Genomic DNA, 22,827 nt, shown 5'->3' on the forward strand with positions numbered 1-22,827 from the left:
ATTACAATTCAAGATGAGATTTGGGTGGGGACACAAAGCCTAACCATATCAGTATACATTTCCTAACTCTGACCCCTGAAAGGTATAAAAGCAGTAACACCTCGGTAGCAATGAACACACCTAGTACCCAGATGCTGGTTTCTAAATACTATTATCCAACAAGTTGGACCTGGGTTCCTTGGAGAGGTAAGTGATTTCAGGGCTAGAGCAGGGAAAATACAAGATAAGCCTGAAGCATCTCATAAAGTCAGAAAGTAAGGAATTGCTTTAAAAAAAAAAAAAAAAGAAAAGAAAAAGACAATGACACGTTGAAAAGTGCTCCCAGTGGCCGAAGCTGGAACAATTTGAGCAATAAAATAAATAACAACAGAATTTTGATTCTAATCCAGAGAATAAAATAAATATCTATGAGTTCACACTGATATAAGCAAATGATTAAGCAAATAAATGTGAGGAGGGACTACTCTGTATTACAGAAGAATTACAATTGATAAATGTAGAGGAAATACGGAGAATAGAAAATCACCACTAAAACACCACAGATGCTGCAGGCAAGATCCACCTATAAATGCTAAAATTAGTGGCCAAAAATTTAAGGAAAAACAAGATATTTGTCAAGCCTCAAAGCATTTTCCCCTAAATATTTATTAATTAAGGGAAAAATATTAACTTTTAAATAGAGAAATCTGGTAGACACCACCATAATCAAGTGATCAAGGCTAACATTACCAGTAATAGGACATTCTGACACCACGTAGCCCCTGATATTGTGTGCTGAAAAAGGCATATCACCTCTGTGGTATTCTGTCTCAAAATCTCTAACTTCAATCTAGTTATGAGGAAACATCAGGGAAACTCTAACTGAATGACATTCTACAAAATACCTGACCAGGAGTCTTTCAAAGTGTGAAAATCATGAGAGACATGGAAAGACTAAGGAACTGTCAGATTGGAGGAGACTAAGGAAATAACACAACTAACTGTAATATGGGATCCTGGAAAAAGAACATTAGTGGAAAACCTGGTGAAATTCTAATAAGGTCTGTAGTTTTAGTAAGTCATTATTGATTATTTAGTTTTGATCACTATACCATGGGTATATAAGATGTTAACATGAGGGTAAGCTGAGTAATGAACACAAAAAACTCTCTATACTATATTATCATTGTAACTTACTTGTACATCTAAAATTATTTCAAAATAATTTTTTTTTCAAGAGCCTTAAAAAAGAGAAAAAGAGACTTTATTCCTCTCCTTCAAATGCAGTACACCTTTCTTGACAGCAAATTATGTGGATAAAATTGATTTTTTAAAAAACTTACTTGGTAGAAGATAAAATGGCTACAAAAACCAAATTATTCAAAAAAATTATTTAACATTTTAAAGAAAACCCCACAGTGGTATATTAAAATAAGATTTTTAACATTGTCTCCTACGAGGATAAATCTTGGAGGTTTACTTCCAAACTAGTTTCTTTACTGCCGTGACAGTTATATGAAAATAATACCCATGTCCACATCGTTAGCAGTAAAAATACTCATCACAAAAATTCAACATTGCAAATAGCTACTGTAACTAACAGCTATGCGGTAATATGGATCAGGTTTTACGAAGTTAAAAAGCTGACATTCTCTTTCAGTCTGAATACCTTCAAAGACATGAACAGAGAAAATTCCAAACCAAGTCCATTCAGGCCCTTTCTTATTTAGCCACATATACTTTAAGAGATAAGCAGTATATTCAATTTAAAGAAAAAATTCTATGCCTGTCTTTAAAGTACACATATTTAATTTCAATGATACTACCAAATTGGCAATGACTCAGTATTTGATTTTTATAATGAAATCTTTTATGCTGAGTTAGAAAAATCTAAGTAATCTAAGATTATATGAAAGGGAAAATCAAAGTATAAACTTTCCTATGAATTTATTTCCCCTTGTTTTACTTTTAAGTACCACAACTAGAATATAAATCAGGGAAATTTAAAAAAGATGTCTTAAGATATGATTTTAATAGATGCAAAAAGTGTTAGCATTACCTTCTTATATTATCCATCATTTAAAAGGAAGTTTTACTTATTCATAAGAAATTGATTATTTTATTCATAAGTCCTAGTTTACAAATCAGATACTCTCCACAGCTAAACACACACAATGCTAAGGTGGCCTCATTAACATATTAAAGCTATCAAGATTTCCATCCCTTCTGCAGCTTAATTTTATCACCTTTCATAATTCAAATGTATAAGCACTCAAATTCTAAATCCACACTGATTTAAATATAAAATGTGTGATGGCACAAAATGATGCAAAGTATTTTCTTTCTGATAAGTTTCCAGATTCCTTCCTTTAAAAAGTAAATTTTAAAAGTTTTAAATTGGCTTTATAAAAATGCAAGCAAAGATACCTCACACAAGTCTATTAGGAAACCAAATATATTTCAGGTTAGGCAGGATATAAAAGAGGCTATTTTCAAATCAAATAATAGTTCTTTATGAGATGAAGATTTTAGAAGCTTACTTTATTTTGTTAAAATTACATGGAAAATAGCAAATATAATTTGTTTCTAATTTTGGTGCCCTGAACAGAGAAATTCCTTTATGATATTGGTTGGAAATTCTAATTTAATATGGCATGGTTTTAAAATATATGTTTCTTTTCTTCAGCCAAGAAATTCCTGAGGAGTGTAGCAAAGATTTTATAGACTTTCTAGGCTCCAATTTTATTTTCTCCTTCTATCTTATGTTTATTTAAACACTAATAATTTTAGGAATCACAAACAAGTGTAAGCATTTCCATTTAAATATGAGAGAGAAACGTAACTCCAACTTTAGCCACTAAATGTAGTTTTATATTACCCATGTTTTCATTTAAGTTTATATAAGCTAAACCACTTGCATTACTGGAACAGATATTAAAAATACACAATCATCACTCTCAAAATATTATTTGTTCAGTTTAAATTTAGTAGTAGAGACAAATATAATTAAATACATTTGTGTGAATAGTTTTTAGAATGGGAACAAGCTTGACCTTTGTCATATAAACTTTTATTTTTGAAAATCTAAGCAAAATGAAGGCTTCTACTTAAAAAATAAGCACTTAGTATTTAACTGCTAACAACATTAAGTCTTATTTTAAAAATCAATTACTTCAGAAAAGTAGCACCTCCTCTAAGAAATAATACAGACCCTTCACTTCAAGAAATTAGAGTTCTTGTATCTGCACATATACTTATATGCATATTTAAATCTCTAATAAGTTTTCATACAACAAGTCTTACTGACAACTAAAATCAGTTAGCTACCATTTCATGTATCATAATTACATAGCATACTACCATTTCATGTATTATAATTACATAGCATAATAAGATACCCTGCTTCAGTTTTCTAAGCCAAGGGTTGGCAAACTTTCCTAAAAGGACTAGATTTTAGGCTTCTGGGCCATACAGATACTGTTCCAACTAAAAACGCTGCCAATGTAGTGCTAAGATGGCCACACACAATATGTATTAAGTGGGTGTGGCTGTGTTCCAATAAAACTTTATTTACCAAAATAGGTAGGCCATAGTTTGCTGACTCCTGCTCTAGGCAAACAGATTTGATATCAGTATATAACACTTCCAGCGAATGTATAATCATGTTTCCCTTGAATCTAGTAGTTGTTACAAGGAACATTAGCTATATAAGTGGTAAAGAAACCATGAAAATATTTCCTGAGGTCAGAATCTCAGATAAGACTGGGAAATTTAAATGTGTTAATAAAATACACATTAAAATATAAGTCTAAAAATGCATACACAGTAAGGGTATGATTAAATTTTATCAAACAATCTTACCTTAATCAAATGAAAGAATCTAAACTCTAGTACATCTCTGGTTTCAATTCAAAATGTATCTGAATCAAAACTTCAGTTTCTTGTCAAATTCCTAGAGAAACAAAAATTGAAAACCTTAAGTCAGCTTCCAGTTCCAGATAAGATAGGGTAATCACATGCCAGTAAGTTAATGTAGCTATAAGACTTGAACAGAATGCACGGAACAACTACTAGGGAACTTTGAAAAGTAACAGTAGCAGGCAGATTAAGACAACCAGAATTTGATGTACCACTGAAGCAACCACAGGTTTACCATTTATTTCCCCCTCTGCTTTCATCCAGACTGAACATAATACAGCCCAAATGGAAAGCTTCAGGAGAACCCCTCTACCTCTGGCTCGAGGAGAGGGAAAGGGGTCTCCTAAGACTCACAAGAAAGTGTACAATTCCCCCTTTTTTTTTCTCTCTTTACTCTCTCAAGCCCAGCCACCCATCACAGCTGTGGCAGCCGTGGCAATGGAGGTTATTATGAACTAAAACTCTGAGAGAGGTAATCTACCTCTCTGATCACAGCAGCTGTGGTCCCAAGAGGATGTGGTGAATCCCTTTTGCTTCTCTCTCTGTCCTCCTGCCACTTGGCCCTGAATATGGGCACAGTTGCAGAGAGTGAACATTAAAGAGGAATAAAGACCCACTTTGTGGTTAGAAAAGGGAAGCCACGCAGAATTAGAAATTACTGGAAGATCACAGACAAGGAACATGGGAGAGCAACACCTCAAAGTTGTTTTATGAACTCCTGGACTCACCCTCGAGTGGCATATGCATGCATCTGACCCAAACAAACATACATAGACTTTGCGAATTATGGAACAGACCACCCCTCAAGTTCCAGACTGGCAATAGGTGGTACACAGGTGGGACAGAACCAAGTAATATGGGAAAAGCTTTCAAAATCAAACTGATGCTGTAACTACAACCCACAGAAATTTGCAGTGTGAATCTAACTGGGTTGACTGCCTACTAAAACAAATATATCAACATTCTGCATAGTATTTAAACAAGATCCAATGTCTCCTAACATAATAGTCAAACATCCAGGATATAATCCAAAATTACTAGGTATACAAGGAATCAAAAAAACTCAACTTGCACAGGAAAAATACCAACATCAAGAAAACAAAGATGTTGAAATTATCTGAGATATTAAAGATATTTAGAGCCATTATTATAGAATGCTTTAACAAGTGAGTGCAAACATTCTTGATACAAAGGGATAAACTCAGAAAAAAAAAAAAAAAAACCAGAAGATTAAAAGAAGAACCAAATGGAAATTTCAGAAGTGGATAAATACCAATAAGCAAAATAAAAAACTCACTAAATGAGCTCAATAGCCAAATGAAGATGACAGAAGAAAAAGTCAGTGAACTTACTACAGATGAATAAAAATGATCCAATCTGAACAGAGACAAAGATTGGGGAAAAAAGGTCAACATCAATCACATTTCTGTACATTAACAATGAACAATTTGGAACCCTCAAATTTAAAAATAATGCAATTCAAAATAGGTCCATAAAAACCAAATAGTTGAGTACAAACCATTAGAACATGTACAAGAGCTATATGCTAACAACAACAAAATGCTGATGCATGCATCAGGAAAATCTGAGTAAGCAGAAAGATACCCAGTGTTCATAGATCAGAAAGCTCAACTTCATAAAGATGTCAATTCTCCCCAAACTGGTCTAGAAATTTAATGCAACTCCAATCAAAATTCCAGGATTTTTTGTAGTTATAGACAAGCTGATTCTAAGATTATTATGGAAAGGCAAAAGAACTAGAGAAAACAAAACTATTTTTAAAAGAAATAAAGTTGAAGGAATTATACTACCTAATTTTAAGACTTCAAGCTACTTACCAAGACAATGTGATATTGCTGAAGGAAGAGATCCATCAATCAATGGAAAAGAATAGAGTGTTCACAAATATATCCACACAAACAGGGTCAACTGATTTTTGTCAAAGGTTCAAAGGCATACAATGAGGAAAGGATTGTCTTTTCAACAAATGGTGTTGGAACAATTGTGCATCCACATGCAAAGAAAAAAATAAAATTTCACCTAAACCCTCATGTTATACAAAAATTAACTCAAAATAAACTTAAATGTAAAATATAAAACTGTAAAACTTGTACCCAAAAAATGACAAAGAAGAATAAAATCTTTGTTACCTGAAGTTAAGCAGAGTTCTTAGATATGACACCAAAAACATAATCCATAACATTAAAAGTTATAAATTGGACTTCACCAAAATTAAACATTTATGCTCTGGAAAGGTATCTTCAAGATAACATAAGAACAAGCTACTGGCCGGGCGCGGTGACTCAAGCCTGTAATCCCAGCACTTTGGGAGGCCGAGACGGGCGGATCACTAGGTCAGGAGATCGAGACCATCCTGGCTAACACGGTGAAACCCCATCTCTACTAAAAAATACAAAAAACTAGCCGGGCGAGGTGGCGGGCGCCTGTAGTCCCAGCTACTCAGGAGGCTGAAACAGGAGAATGGCCTGAACCCGGGAGGCGGAGCTTGCAGTGAGCTGAGATCCGGCCACTGCACTCCAGCCTGGGCAACAGAGCGAGACTCCGTCTCAAAAAAAAAAAAAAAAAGAACAAGCTACTGACAGGGAGATAATACCTGCAAATCACTCATGGAGCAAAGGACCTCTGTCCAACAAATATATAGAACACTCAAAACTAAACAGTAAGAAAACAATGTAATTTAAACATAAGCAAAAGCACATGATTAGAATAGCTTAAAAAACAAAAACAAAACAAAACAAACCTGGTAATTCCAAATGCTGCTAAAGATACGAGCAATAGGAACTCTCATTCATTGCTGGTGGAAATAAAAAATGGCACAACCACTTGAAAGACAGTTTGGCAGCTTCTGATACAGTATACACGTATCATATGACACAGCAATCAAACTCCTAGATACTTACTAAACTGAACTGAAAACTTGTATTCAGACAAAAACCTGCACACCAATATTTAATGGAGCTTTATTCATAACCACCAAAACCTGGAAGCAACTAAAATGTCCAGGTGAATTGATAAACAAACTGTGGTATTCCTATACAATAGAATACTATGCAGAAATGAAAAGGAACGAAGTATTTGATGCATGAAATAATATGAATAAACCTTAAATGTATTTTTCTAAATGAAAGAAGTCAGATCCAAAAACAATGTTATTATATGACTGCATTCAGATGACACAATGGAAAATGCAAAACTATAGGAGATTTTGGTTGTCAGGAGAGGAGCTGGGGTATGGAGTAGTGGCTGACTACAAAGGGGATGCATGGAAAAATTTTTTAGTGTGATGAGGTCGTTCTGTATGACACTGAGGTGGTGTATACATGACATTGTGCATTTGTCAAAACCCACAGAACTGCACATCACAAAGACTGAACTTTAATGTATGCAAATTTTAAAAAATCAACTAAGATGCTGGGGGAATTTTAAGATAGAATACAGTCCACGACAAATGAATCTGACTGTATTATAAACAAATGGAATAACCCAGCTAAAGGGGGTAGGGTAAATTTATTTCTCACAGGGGTACTGGTTAACAATTGTGAACTTGCTTTAATGAGATGGAACAAATAAGTAAACGGATGATCAAGGCCAGGTTTCTGTTAGAAAGGAAAGTTACAGAAGCAAAGTGGGGAAGCCTGGAATGAACCCTGTGGTACTGGATTAGTCACAGACATCAGTATGAACTTAATATATTTTATATATACAGCATAATATATAATACAAATAGATAGGTACAGAAACAATTATAGATGTACATAAACACATGATTAATATACGAATGTATTATTTCCTAGCTCTATTCTCTGAGAAGGCCTTGAAATGGTGATACCCCTGTATCAACAAGTATATCCAGTACCCAGAGAGACAAAGGATCTAAGTACAATTCTCCTATACAAGAAACCAGAACTCCTAAGTGGAAATGGCTGATTCTAGGGGTAGGGCAGAGAAAATATATGATAAGCCTGGAGTATCTTGTAGTACCATAAATAAAGGAAGTATTCAAAAAAGAAAAGGATGGGACATGTCAAAGGAATACAGGGACCAACACTGGAACAATTTTAGCAACAAAATAACATAGTATTGAATTATAAGCCAATGTATAAAATAAGTATACATATTGATATAAATGACTGAATAAACAAATGGAAGAGAAGGGACAAAGGCTTACTTATAGAAGAAACCCTTAATAACATATAGATATACCCTATCCATAAGATGAAACAATATCCCACCCTTTTGATTGTGGGCTGAAATTAGCAACTCATCTCTAAAGAATATAATACAAAAAGACAAAAATACCAACTTTACAGTGAGGAAATCTGATAAACAGTGCCTTAGCCAAGTAATGCTGTCATCATGCACTTTGATAAGATGTGAGGAAAACGGCATTTCCCTCTGTGTATTCTTTCCTAAAACTCATCACCTCTGTCTAATCACAAGAAAAGCATCAGACAAACACAAATTGAGAGACACTGCAAAATATCTGACTGGTACTAGTACTCAGAACTATCAAGTTTATGAAAAACAAAGAAAGGTAGAGAAACTGTCATAGACTACAGGAGATTTAGGGAGAGATGACAAATGTACCATGTAATCCTGGAATAGATTTGAGAAGAGGAGACCAGTGGAAAAACTGGCAAAATCTCAGTTTGGAATCTGGAGTTTGGTCAGTAGCAAGGTACCAACGTTGGTTTCTTGATTTTGAAAAATGCACTTGGTTTTGTAAATTGTTATTATTATGGCAAGCCGTGTGAGGAATATAAAGGAACTCTTTGTATTATCTTTGTAACTCTTCTATACATCTACACTTCTTCCAAAATAAAAAGGTTGTTTTTAATGGTCAAAAGACCTGAATAGATCCTTCACCAAAGAGAATATAACAAAACATACGACAAAATGTGCAACATCACTAGCTATCAGGAAAGTGAAAATGAAATTCATTATCAGGTACCGCTACAAATCTATTAGAATGGCTAAAATGAAAAAGACTGACCATACCAAGTGCTGACAACTGTGCAGAACAACTAGAACACTCATACATTACTGAGGGAAATACAAACTGGTATTTTAGAAAACAGTTTGCCAATTTCTTGACAATGAACACCTACAATATGACCCACCAATCCCATACCTATGTATTTTTACCCAACAGAAATGAAAACTCATTCGCACGAAATCCTATACACAAATGTTTACAGAAGCTCTATTTAAAATAGCTAAAAACTGGAAGAACTCAAATGTCCTCCAATTAATAAACTTATAAACAAACTGTGGTACATCTATACAACTGAATACTACTCAGTAATAAAAAGGAATAAAATATCAATACACAGAACAACTTATATGAATCTCATAAGGCATTATGCTGAGTAAATGGATATGTAACAGTCTTAAATGGCTTCATGCTCTATTATTCCACTTCACGACCATTTTTGGAAAGACAAAAAGTAAAATGGCAGAGTTACCAGGTATTGAGGGGTAGGGAGGGAATACAACTACACAGGGATAACACCAGGTAGTTTTTGAGCTAAGGAAACTATTCTGGATATTGACTGTGATGGTGGTTAGATAAATCTATACACATGTTGAAATATATCAACTATACACAGAAAAAGTTTTACTGCATGTTCATTTAAAAAAATAAAATTTATGATACTTAACAGACTTTTAAATTATAAAGGCCTTTTCAGGATTATTTAGTTTGGATCTTATAGTCTGCAAAAATCCTCTTGTTTATTCTGCCTACTTTTAAGACAGAGCAAGTGACAAATAGCTCAGTCCTGACATGTAAATCACTAGAGGGATCAATGGTCTAAATGTCAGTTCCCTTAAGCAATGTATCATCTGCAAAGGAGTCTAATCTGCTCATCACCACTATCCCACCTAATTGAAAAGTAAATTCTGACATCTGCTTAGTGGTATCATAAAAGAACTTTCATTAAAGATTTAAAAAAAATACTGATTTACAGTCAGTAGAGAATTCTACATTATTGGTCAGGGAGAGGAATGTGATTAATTCTACTTCCACTGCATAATAAGCATTCTGAAAATAAAAAGTAAAACAGACCAGGCAAGGTGGCTCATGCTTGTAATCCCAGGACTTTGGGAGGCCAAGGTGGGTGGATCACCTGAGGTCAGGAGTTTGAGACCAGCCTGGCCAACATGGTGAAACCCTGTCTCTACCAAAAATACAAAAAATCTAGCTGGGTGTGGTGGCACGCGCATGTAATCCCAGCTACTCAGGAGGCTGAGTCACAAGAATCACTTAAGCCCCGGAGACAGAGGTTGCAGTGAGCCGAGATCACACCACTGCACTCCAGCCTGGGTGACAGAGTGAGATTCCATCTCAAAAAAAAAAAAAAAAGTAAAACAATCATTTGTTTCTACCTTTTTTATCGGGGAGAAAATAATCGCTTTATTTGAATAAGTAGGATGAGGAATGCAAGCTGGAAAACACAGTATTTCAGAAGTAATTCTACTCTTCTGCAAGAATTTCTTTATCGTACTTCAACTAATACAGTACACTACAAGCTTACAGTGAATTATTACTATACTATACATGCATGTGGTCACAAAACATTAAAATCTACATAGTACAGGAATTTAAATTTTTAAAAACTAAGTATAAAGGTACTACCTCTTCTGAACATTTTTATCATGTTATTTAATCTATCTGGTTCCTACATGTACTTTAGGTATTATTTTTAAAAGTCATATTTAGCCAACTATTTCCAATTAACCTAAACTGGATTATTTGTTTTTAAGGATACTGTTGTTCTCAGTTGTGCTACTAAATTCAGCGACACCTTCAGATTATTATATTTAAAAGAACATGAGTTTTTTCTAAAAAGCCGATCAGCAATTGCACTAATTTCAAATGAAAAACAAAAAGCCTCTATAAGGAACAGTTTTTGCCTTAAGGCCTTTTGTTCTCATAATATTACATCCAATTATAAGTTAAATGATCTGCTTCAAGAATTTAGGTTATTAAAAAAAAAAAAAAAAAGAATTTAGGTTATTTTCCCCAGGAATACATTTGGAAAAACTGATGACATTACCTGGTACCACATCCTTTCTAACTGAAACCATGTGCGTGCAGTAGCTATAATTCACTAAGGTCAGTTTAGTTTTGACACCCATTAAAACCCACTGAATGGAGTACCTATTGCAGATCTGTATGCTTACTGCTCCATGTAATCTTCTCACTCGATGTTCAACTTACTAAACGAAGGCTGTTTTATTAATAATAATCAAAATCTGACTTCCAAAGATGCACTGCACCTGTCAAAAGTTTCAATAGGTCAGTAAATTTCCTGCCTCTTCTCTCTCTAGCATTGCACGTGTTTAAGTCACTACTATATTTAATGTCCATCGACACGGGAGTTTTTTCCCCTGTCTTTTTCAAATAATCAAGAAAACTTCAGTTAATTAGTATTACACTATTTACAGTTAAACTTCCAGCTCTCTTCAAAAGTTGCCAATAAGAATTTTTACATATGAACTAAACCCAACATGATGCTTTACCTTACTAGCCACTGAAATGCTAAGTTCACAGAAATCAACATTACCTAGTAACATTTTAAAGATTATAGTACATTAAACCACCTATCTCTATAAAAGTAGCTACTACTTTCCTTCACCCAAATTAATATCATCCAAACTTAAATATAACAATAGCCATCTCTATACTTAAGCAAATCAAATGAACTTTCCACTCATTCCAAAAGTTCTTTCAGAAATGAAGTTTTATATAAAATATATTTAGGCTATTTGTTTAGAAACATAAAAGGTCAGAATAAGAAATTATCCATAAATAATGTTAAATTGTCAAAGAATCAAGAAGGGATTTGGGATGGAGAACTTGGTATGTACTGAAATTAAGAAGGCCTCATGTGACATTTACACTGTAGCCCAAACCTGTGTTGCAAGTATATTTAGCCACTTGCTAATAGTTCTGATAAAAAGTTCTATGATGGCGAAGTTTGAAATAAATGCCTGTGTAGTCTATAAATCTCATATACCTATGCTTACTCCAATCCACCATTAGTAAAGTTCCCTATTGCTACACTGGGAAACTACATGATACAGAATTGTAACCACGACTATCACTAAGAAAACTACGAATAACTGTCTTTAGAAGGCATTTAACAATTGGTAAGAATACTGCTGTTCTTCCATGAAGAGTAGACCCACACTCGGCACACAGTGGAAGAACTGTGTATGAGGAAGATAGAAGCTCTAAGAGCAGTGAACAATAGTAAATCTCTTCCATTATTTTAAAAGTCTATCTATCTCACAAAAGCCATACTGAGAAATTTATTTTCATTTGCTTCTGAGTTGGCAGTTCTTCACTATAGGTGAATACTGGTTTAAAGCAACTGCTGATTTTTTTTTTTTTTTTTAATTGGGAAGTACTCTCTGACTGTTGAATCTAGGAGGTGAAAGCAAGGCTCGGAAGCATGGTTCATGCCTGTAATCCCATCATTTTAGGAGGCCAAAGTGAAAGGATAGTTTGAGCCCGGGAGCTCAAGACCAGCCTGGGCAATATAGTGAGACTCCATCTCTACAGAAGATTTAAAAACTAGCCAGATGTGGTACAGTGTGCCTGTAGTCCCAGCTAGTTGGGAGGCTGAAGTAGGAAGACTGTTTGAGCCAAGGAGGTCAAGGCTACAGTGAGCCTGTGCTCATACCAATGCATTCCAGCCTGGGTGACAGAGCCACTTTCTCAAAAATAATAGTAATAATAATAATAGGAGGAGGAGGAGGAAAAAGCAAAACATAGCTGCCTTTAGCACTTTAGAGTCTTTAGCAAGAAAGCAAAATGGAGTGCATGGTCACTCTTAAGGCCTTTTTAAAAATTCCTCAGTGGGTATCTGATTAAATCTTAAATTGTCCTCTAAGTCTGGATTTTTGAACTCAAAATTCCTCACTGCTTTTGAAGCAGAAAATAGAAAAAAAGAGAGATAAATGAGGTTCCTAACTCAATGCAAAGAAAAAACAAAGTAAGCCTTTGTTAGCAATATCTGTTAAGCATCTAGTATGTAAAACACTATTGTAGTGACGGGATGAGGAAAGGGCCAAAACAAAGAACACTAGTACTGGCTTTCAAAGAGCTTACATAAATATGGAATACATGAAGAATTATTTATAAAGCAATGCTATATGTTTTGCTTGTTTTTATAAGTACACTGCTAGACACGCAATGGCAGATACTATGTCTGTCTTGTTTACCACAATAGCCCCAGTGCCTACTACAATGACTAGACATAGCAAGCACTAAAACAATTTTTGTTGTATAAATGAAGACTTTCAACAGCTATGTCAATACTGACACTTGGCTTCCTTGACTCCAGTGATCTAGCTCTCTCTGACAGGCGGCCCTCCAAAGATACCTGTGCCCTTAAGCACTGGAACCTAAGTTACCTTACAGGGCAAAAGGGACTTGCAGTTGTAATTAAGGATAAGGAACTTGAGATGGGAGAGATTACCCTGTGTTATCCAGGTAGGCCCAATCTCATCACATGATGCTTTTAAAGTGGAAGAGGAAGTCAGAAGGTGGATCAGAGAGTTTAAATCAAAGGAGAAGGAGATATTGGAAGCTTGAGAGGGACTTGATCTTTGTTACTGGCTTTGAAGATGACGGAGGGCCACATGCCAGGGAATGAGGGTGGAATGTAGGTGCTAGAAAGGGCTCTGATCAAGACAAATGCTACAACCACAAGGATCCCAGTGCTACAACCACAAGGAAGTGAATTCTACCAAAACCCCGAAGAAGAAAGGAAACTGATCTTGCCCTACAGCCTCCAGAAAGGAACACAGCCATGCTGAAATTTTTATTTTAACCCATTGAGACCTGGATTGGCTTACTGATTCACAGAACTGTAAGATTAAAAAAATTTCTGTTGGCCGGGCGCGGTGGCTCAAGCCTGTAATCCCAGCACTTTGGGAGGCCAAGACGGCAGATCACGAGGTCAGGAGATCCAGACCATCCTGGCTAACATGGTGAAACCCCGTCTTTACTAAAAAATACAAAAAACTAGCCGGGCGAGGTGGCGGGCGCCTGTAGTCCCAGCTACTCGGGAGGCTACGACAGGAGAATGGCGAAAACCCGGGAGGCGGAGCTTGCAGTGAGCTGAGATGCGGCCACTTCAGCCTGGGCGACAGAGCGAGACTCCGTCTCAAAAAAAAAAAAAAAAAAAAAAAATTTCTGTTTAAGCTACCAAGTTTATTGATTTATGATGGTAGCAATAGAAAACTAATATGCCCCTTATCGCTTCTACTCTAGCAACCCAAATATATAGCTTTTCTTGTCAACACCCTGATACTGGTTCGATAAAAGATTTAACTTTCTGAAATGCTTTGATCTGATCATAATCTCCTATTCTTACCTCTTCTACTTCATATTCTCTGCATCTGTCATTATCAAGGAAAGACCTTGTTTAAAAGAACAATATGTAGAAACAAAATGCCACTTATCAATCATGAATTAGTATTTTCTAGTTAGAATGTTTGGTCAGCTTTAATCCAAAAGTATAAAATGACACAACAGAATAGTTATAACCAAACTGCAAATTTCATATTCCTTGCAACGCTGCAGTACCAAGGACCCACACTGAAATGTGTTTATTATACAACCCAGTGTGTCAAATTCTGATTTAAAGAAGATGTATTTTGTTTTTAAATCTGGAACCATTTCTTTGCCTCTTTATATTTATACACTTGCTCTAAATTATTAAAAACAACCTCATAAACAATCTGTTTAACAGTAATTAGAATTTTATCTAGTTAAAACAACAGCAGAGCATGCCACAACACAGATGGCAGAAAACTTTCTCCTTGCCTGATTAGTGTCAAAAAATTGTTCTCCTATTTCGTGATTAGGAAAAATTTTGTCACGGGCTATCTCACAAGCTACTAGTGAAAGGCCAGTTTTATTAAGAAAGTTTTTGCTCAGCATATATCTTAATTATTTCTCAATGTAAAAATTTTTCTTACTACTCTGATAAAACCCAACCAAATAAGTGATTGAGGAATCATAATGGATAGAAGTCTGTACTACTGATTTCACTCTAGTTCCAATGCCTTAAGCACACTAATTCTCTGTGGAGTAGAGGTTCCCAGATTATGATGCACATTGAATCACCTGGGGAGTGTTTAAAACTTCTAATGACCAAGTTCCAACCCACACCAATTAAATCAGAAGGTCTGGGGATAAGACAAGGACAAAAGTTTTTAAACTCCCCAAGTGGCTCCAGTATGGTTTAAGGCATGGTACAGTGCACTGAATGGAGTCAGGAGGCCTGGGATCTGCCACTGACTGTGCCACCAGAAAGCTTGGGTACGTCACTGGGTAGCCATTTCCTCATCTATAAAAATATAGGATTGGACAAGTTATTTCTAATATCTTAACATTTTATAAGTGTGGATGAGATTCCTTAGTTTTCTTCAAAAGATTAAATCACCTCAACATTTAAACTATGCAAAAAAATTGAAATCCATGATCTGATAATGCTTATTCCTACCTGTTAAAATCTTACTTTTATAAAGATTATTTTATAGTAGAGATCACATTCAACTACATTTCAATTGCACAGCTTTTTATATATCCTTATACTCACCCATGTCATACAAGGGTATAAGTTAGGAATGACTGGAAGCTTGAATTATCTCAAAATGCAGCTTGCTATCAGATTATTTCTAGAATTCCTATTAAAATATACTGCATGTATTATGATTTTCTTGAATAGCATTCCTGGTTTTGCTTAGCTCCTGAAGATACAAAATGACCTGAACTTTTCATTAACATTGTTTCATAAAAGCAAATCATTAAGAAACAAGAAACAGTTGAAATAATCCCTGAGAATCAAGTTATTCTGTATACAGTCTCAAACCGAATTCTTACCCGTGACCAGTCCTCTTACAAATGTACACTACCAGTCATGAGGGTGCTTGGAAAAAGGTTAATTCATCCAACAAATTAAGCATTTTTGTAGTTCCAGAGTTTGGGGACAGGGTGGCAGACTTCTAATACGTCCCTGCAGTGATCCCCGCCTTCTGATAGTCGCATGTTTTATAACCCTCTTTAAGTGTGGGCTAGACCTAGTAACTTGCTTATGAAGAAGAAAATATTGGCCAGGCATGGTGGTTCATGCCTGTAATCCCAAGACTTTGGGAGGCCGAGGCAGGAGGATCACTTGAGCCCAGGAGTTCAAGACTAGCCTGGGCAATATAGTAAGACTCCGTCTCAATTTAAAAAAATAAAGAAAATATGGCAACAGTGATGGATGTCACTTCTGTGATTAGGTTATAAAAATTGTGATGTCCTTCTTGCTAGGACTCTCTGTTGCTGGCACTTTTTCTTGCCCTCTTGCTTGTTTGCTCTAAGTCACCTGCCATATTGTGAGATGCTCTATGGGTCCATTTGGCATGAGTCCAAGGGAGACCTCTGGCCAACAGCCTGAGAAGAAATGAAACATGTCTTATGAGTGACACAGAAAATGGATCCTTCCACATCAAGATTTCTGATGAGACTTCAGGCCCTGTCAACACACTGGTTCATAACCTTGTAAGAGACCCACCGCCTAGGCTGTTCCTGGATTCCTGACTCACTGCAATATAATAAATGTGTGTTTTGAGTGGGTATGTTTTAAAATAATTTGTTATGCAACAATAGGTAACTAATATAGGCATGTAGCAATGAATAAAAACACTGCAGTCAAAGAATCAATAGTTGAGTCATAAGATAGATCAAGGTATCAACAATCCAGTAATGGGTGAGACATGTAAATAAATGTAATAAAGCATTTTAGGGGCTCTGATAAAAGTATACATGTGTTTGAATGCCACATGCAGGGTTTTTTTTTTAAAAAAAGAAAAAAAGTATACATGTGAGGGGTAAGGTACAGACATAAGAAAGGATTTGTATATAAAAAGGCTCAGGCACTGATGTTCTTTAAAAGGGAAGAATGTGAGTTATACACAAAAGTAAATATAATCGTCACTTTGGAAAACTAAAGGTAATCCCAATTATTTCCCACCCTTCAAGAAAACTGATGCAGCAATTATCTCTTCCTTCTACTGCATTGTCAAATATTCCGTCTCTACTGGATTATTCCTATCACACTAAATATAGAACCAAAAAATGTTTTAAAGCCCACTCTCTTAACTCTACACACCAAATGTGCATAGTTCCTCCTTTACAATAAAACTCAAAAGTGTTGTCTATACTCACTGTCTCCACATCTCCCATTTTCTCCTGAATCCATACCAACCAAGCTTTTCATCCCATCTGTCTACCAACTTGCCCTTATTTAAGGTCACCAATGTCTTCCACATTGCTAAACACAACCATCGATTCTCTGACTTCCTCTTATTTTACCTGTGAGCAGAGCTGACACAAACAATAATTCCGTCCTTGAAACACACGGCTCTCAAAATACCCAACTCTACTGGTTTTAATCTTATTAGGTTGGCGCAAAAGTAACTGCAGTTTTGGACCGTGAATTTTAAATCATTACATTATAACTAGGCTCAAACTCATCTTTATTAATCAAAATAGGTAACATTACAATCAACACACTTTTGCCAATGAGAAATAAGTTTATTTCTTCCTGTGGTGTAAAAATGCGTGCTCTGGGATTCAATAAACTCGTGGAAAGCTTTTTCTGCATTCTGGTTGTGGAAACATTTTCCCTGCAAAAAGTTGCTGAGATGCTTGAAGAAGTGGTAGTCAGTTGGTGAGAAGGTGAATATGGTGGATGAGGCAAAACTTTGTAGCCCAATTCATTCAATATTTGAAGCGTTGGTTGTGTGACGCATTGTCATGGAGAAGGATTGGGACCTTTATGTTGATCAATGCTGGCTGCAGGCATTGCAGTTTTCCATGCATCTCATTTATTTACTGAGCATACTTCTCAGATGTAATAGTTTCGCTGGAACTCAGAAAGCTGTAGTGGATCAGATCGGCAGCAGACCATCAAACAGTGACCATGAACTTTTTTGGTACACGTTTGGCTTTGGGAAGTACTCTGGAGCTTCTTCTCGGTCCAACCACCGAGCTGGCCATCACCGGTTGTCGTATAAAATCCACTTATCATCACATGTCACAATCTGATCGAGAAATGGTTCATTGTTGTTGCACAAAGTAAGAGAAGACAATACTTCAAAATGACGATTTTTTTAATTTTCAGTCAGCTCATGAGGCACCCACTTATCAAGCTTTTACACCCTTCTAATGTGCTTTGAATGCCGAATGACCGTAGGATGGTCGATGTTGAGTTCTTCAGCAACTTCTAGTGTTGCTGTAAGAGGATCAGCTTCAATGATTGCTCTCAACTGGTCGTTGCCAACTTTCGATGGCCGGCCACTACACTCCTCATCTTCAAGGCTCTTGTCTCCTTTGCAAAACTTCTTGAACCACCACTGCACTGTACCTTTGTTAGCAATTCCTGGGCCAAATGCATTGTTGACACTGCAAGCTGTCTCTGCTGCTTTATGACCCATTTTGAACTTGAATAAGAAAACCACTCGAATTTGCTTTTTGTCTAACATCATTTCCATAGTCTAAAACAAATATAAAATAAACAGCAAGTAATAAGTCATTAGCAAAACAAAGTGAGAAATGCACATTAAAATGACGTATAACACAACCACATTTATTTAAGAATGTATTCCAATATCAAACAGCAAATTTCAACAACGCAAAACCCGCAATTATGTCTGCACCAGCCTAATACTCCATGCTCACTGCACTTCAGTCACACTGGCCTCCTCCTTGTTCCTTGAACACACTAGGCACACACTTTCCTCAAATCTGTTACCCTTGCTATACCTTAGAACAGGAATGTTCTTTCCTGAGATATCTGTATAGATTCCTTTTAGGTCTTCAATCAAATGTCACAATGCTTCCCAGGCCTGCCCTCCTCCAATCCCCATGCCTTCCAACACTCCCCCCATCCCCTTTCTCTCCTTTATTTTGCTGATAAAGTATATATTTCATCTGTTAGTTTCAGTTTCCCTCTCAGTTAGAATGTAACCTCCACAGAGGCAGGAATTTTTGTCTGTTTTGTTTACTATTGTATGTGATACAACAGTACCTGGCAATAGTAGGCATGGTATTAATATTTGTTGAATGAATGAATGAACCAACCAAGGGAATTCTCTCACTGGTCTCATGTAATATAGGAGAGTAATTTAATAGTTTCAAAGGTACCGAAATATTACATTCATATTTCAATCATTGTGATTTATGTCCTGACAGATTTAACACCCTCATTATACATACCAGGGCTATATTAAATTAGTTTGCATTCCACTGAAAACATACTAATCAGGAGAAAACATCCAGAATTGTCTTAGACAACAAGAAGCAACAAGACTGATTTTTAAAAATAGTTTTCCATGGATAATCTAAAGTAGAAAATCCACACACAATATGTCACAAAATCTGATACAGATTTTCAAAGTCTAGAGGTGAAAGAGAAGGTAAGTAAAAATTTCAAATTTTGTTAATACATACACACACACACACACACACACACAAACTCTAAGGAGATTTTGTCAATTCTTTCATAGGTAATTTTTAACCTTTGATGTGTTTTCCATCTATTTTCCAATATACGCACTTTTTACTTCTCTTTTTCTAAGCTATCAGTGATTTAAAAAAAAATTTAGCTGAAACTATATACAGTGTCCCAAAGATAAAAACAAGACTTGATTGCGCTGAGATAAAATACTTACATCATTTTTACATTTGTATGTATATGTTCTTTACACATTTCCCAAGTGCTTTCACATCTTTATTATGATCTTCACACTGACATGAATATATAGGCAGGCAGATTTTATCACATCCTCCCCCACCTCCCACATACATACACATACTTTGCAGATGGAAAAAAGTGACTCTCAAAGAGATTAACTGGCCTGCTCAAGGTCATAGAGCTACAAGCAGTTCAACCTGGACTATAATTAGCTTTTTTTGAATCCAAGTTCATAATTTTTTTGGGGGGGTATTTATTTTGGGGGTGAGAAAGTTCTCTCTTACATAATTTCTTTTTTTTTTTCATGTGCCTCTCTTTTTCTTTCTTTCTTTCTTTATTTTTTATTATTATACTTTAAGTTCTAGGGTACATGTGCACAACGTGCAAGTTTGTTACATATGTATACATGTGCCATGTTGGTGTGCTGCACCCATTAACTCGTCATTTACATTAGGTATATCTCCTAACGCTATCCCTCTCCCCTACCCCCTCCCCACAATAGGACCTGGTGTGTGATGATCCCCTTCCTGTGTCCAAGTGATCTCATTGTTCAATTCCCACCTATGAGTGAGAACATGCGGTGTTTGGTTTTCTGTTCTTGCGATAGTTTGCTGAGAATGATGGTTTCCAGCTGCATCCATGTCCCTACAAAGGACATAAACTCATCCTTTTTTATGGCTGCATAGTATTCCATGGTGTATATGTGCCACATTTTCTTAATCCAGTCTGTCACTGATGGACATCTGGGTTGATTCCAAGTCTTTGCTATTGTGAATAGTGCCACAATACCAAGTTCAGTATTTTCTTTCAAAACATATTACCTCACCCAGTAATTCAAGGTACATTGTATGTATCTACGAAGACTTGACTATGTAAGCATCTTCCTTCTGGGTTAGAGATTTTTACCCAATCCATTATAAAAGTGCTCTGCAGATGGTACAAATATGCTACTCTTCTTATTTTTTAAAAAAGGGAAGCCCAAGAAAATAAAAATAAAGAAAATTGAGTAAAGCAGTAGTAACATGAGATTAATGGCTACTTTCTGCACACCAGATCAATGTTTTAGAACCTTTGAACTATTAAACTGATACCAAATACCACTTCAAGTGCCAAAGGAAGATATTTAACAGAGGCCATTCTGGGTAAAATCACCGTTTATTACTGCCACAACCCATACCTACGTCCCTATTTGAAAAATCCTGGTAATCTGGACTAAAAATAATAAGAATGAATTATTTTTATCCTTCTCTCCTAAGATTTAGCTCAGGTTCAGATAAACAAATGGTTCCATGAATCACTTCATGTGTACTTCTTCCTGTCTCCTTTAATACTCTAAGAAGAGAGAAAAGAGATCCCTTTATCATTCCAGCTGCAAGAACACCCTAAGGCAATCCAAAAGTGGGTCACGAACCAAAGACCTCAAAGAGAGTATATTTTATGTAAGATTAAAAACTTTGTTCTTCCCACCATCAGAGACCAACTGCATGTCCCTGACCCATATTAAAATTCCTCTTAGTATAAATCTAGATTCATATTTGAAGCCTAGTCAGGCTTACTTGGGACTCTCAAACTGCAAATACAGCTGCATGCCCAGTGGGCAACAGCCCACATGGAATTAATGGAATCTGGCCTAGGTAGGGAGCGCCACTGTTTTCTAGCGCCAAGGCCGACTAAACTAAAAATAGGCAAGGCTTTAGTACACATGGTTTTGGCTTTGTGGGACAGTATTTGCTACCCTGAATACTCTTTTCTTTTCTTCTCTCATTTCTCAGCCAATACTAAGGAACTGACATTTTACATCAGACTTTATTACAACTGCAAAAAAAAAGATGGTCAGAGAGAAGTTTAAATAATTTAACTATGAAGGTAAAAAAGACTTACACCTACTCCAAAAGAAATATGTGATCTAGTTAATCATGGTTTGAGACTAATGCCCTAGGTAATAAAAGCGATCTTAGTCTGGAATATCCACTGCAAAGCCTGCACTAGACTGAGATAAACAAGGCATCTATGGTACAAAATTTAAGGAGACACTTACTCTCCAGGTAGTACAAGTACAGGATTGACAAATGAGAGTGAGTGTCTCCTTAAATTTTGTACCTTACGTGCCTCACCCTCCTTGTAGCCCAGATCCACAGTGATACCTAGATGTTCATCAACGGCATAGGAGATTTTTGTGAATACAAAAATTTGAAGCAAAATCTGAGCAAAATCTGAAGTTTGAGATCCTGATCATATGCATCATTATTATCTTCTGAATATAATAAGAAAAAAGTAGAGGACTGACATTTTCACACATTACAAGGATAAAGTTGCTTCAGAAAAGGGAAACATTTATGGTATAAATGGAAAAGTCTGCAATGTTTATAGGGCGATTTCCACTTCTGAATATGAAGGACAAAGAGGGTCTGGAAATATTCTTCTCCCTAACAACTAGAAATTGGACAAAATAGAGGAAACTATTTGCTGGCACTGAACAAAGGCAGCACAAGTCTATGATACCAGACTGTTGCCCTAAAAGGGCAATAATAAGAGGGCCCTTCAGCTTCTGCCGGAGGTAATTTACAAACAATGGCACAGGGAAAGGTAACCTCATAAGAACCTAGCAACATTGTTGAATTGAAAAGACACATATCAGAGTTCAGGGAGGCCAAAACAGCTAGAATTCAGGGGGAGGGGGAGTGGGCAGATGCCTGAGAGAAGAGATCAACACAGAAAGAGATCCCAAAAAATGCACAGCAGTCCTACTGGATCTTTGGCTGAACACAAGTTACACATGTAGAGGCTGAGCAAAATAAAAAATCAACCTTAAGAAATAGAAAATTACCAGGAGTTGTAAGATAAACAACTGTCAGTGCTCACAAAGGGCCAGGAATTGTTAAAATTTGTATTACCCAAAATGGTGAAATCTTGCTGAATAGCAGGGCAGCCATGAGTGACTCCAGAAGGACCATGCATTAGAAGTGAGGTTAAATTAGTCCTTAAGGTTACTCTAGATTCTCCCCAAAGCTGCATAAAGATAAGCCTGGAAAGGATCGAACTTACCTGTAAGTAACAGTGGCACACTAGAAAGAAAGACCAATATCCTTTAAAATAATGCAACCAAATCCAGCAAATAACATAAAATTCAAAATAATGAGCATTCAAT

General features: G+C 36.0%; 2 protein-coding genes across 3 annotated transcripts in view; both read right to left on the reverse strand.

Moving 5' to 3' along the window:
- The window catches only part of LOC105487892 (glucuronic acid epimerase), a 121,442-nt gene that overhangs the window by 62,832 nt on the left and 35,783 nt on the right, over positions 1-22,827 (reverse strand). Inside the window, exons 1-2 of one of the 2 annotated variants that reach the window (XM_071101138.1) lie at positions 5,736-5,838; positions 3,841-3,931 (exon numbers count right to left, since the gene is read on the reverse strand). The gene's annotated coding sequence lies outside the window, so the exon portion shown is untranslated. Of the gene's footprint in view, positions 1-3,840; positions 3,932-5,735; positions 5,839-22,827 lie in introns of those variants that run through there. The other variant, XM_011751523.3, reaches the window with a different exon arrangement.
- The window catches only part of LOC105487881 (histone-lysine N-methyltransferase SETMAR), a 30,394-nt gene continuing 13,446 nt past the window's right edge, over positions 5,880-22,827 (reverse strand). Inside the window, 4 exon segments of the mRNA XM_024794774.2 lie at positions 5,880-17,657; positions 17,660-17,734; positions 17,737-17,922; positions 17,925-18,480. Of these exon segments, the coding sequence (XP_024650542.2) occupies positions 17,464-17,657; positions 17,660-17,734; positions 17,737-17,922; positions 17,925-18,480 (1,011 nt within the window). The 3' untranslated portion in view covers positions 5,880-17,463.

Source organism: Macaca nemestrina, chromosome 7, assembly GCF_043159975.1.
Source record: "Macaca nemestrina isolate mMacNem1 chromosome 7, mMacNem.hap1, whole genome shotgun sequence".
NCBI lineage: Eukaryota > Metazoa > Chordata > Mammalia > Primates > Cercopithecidae > Macaca > Macaca nemestrina.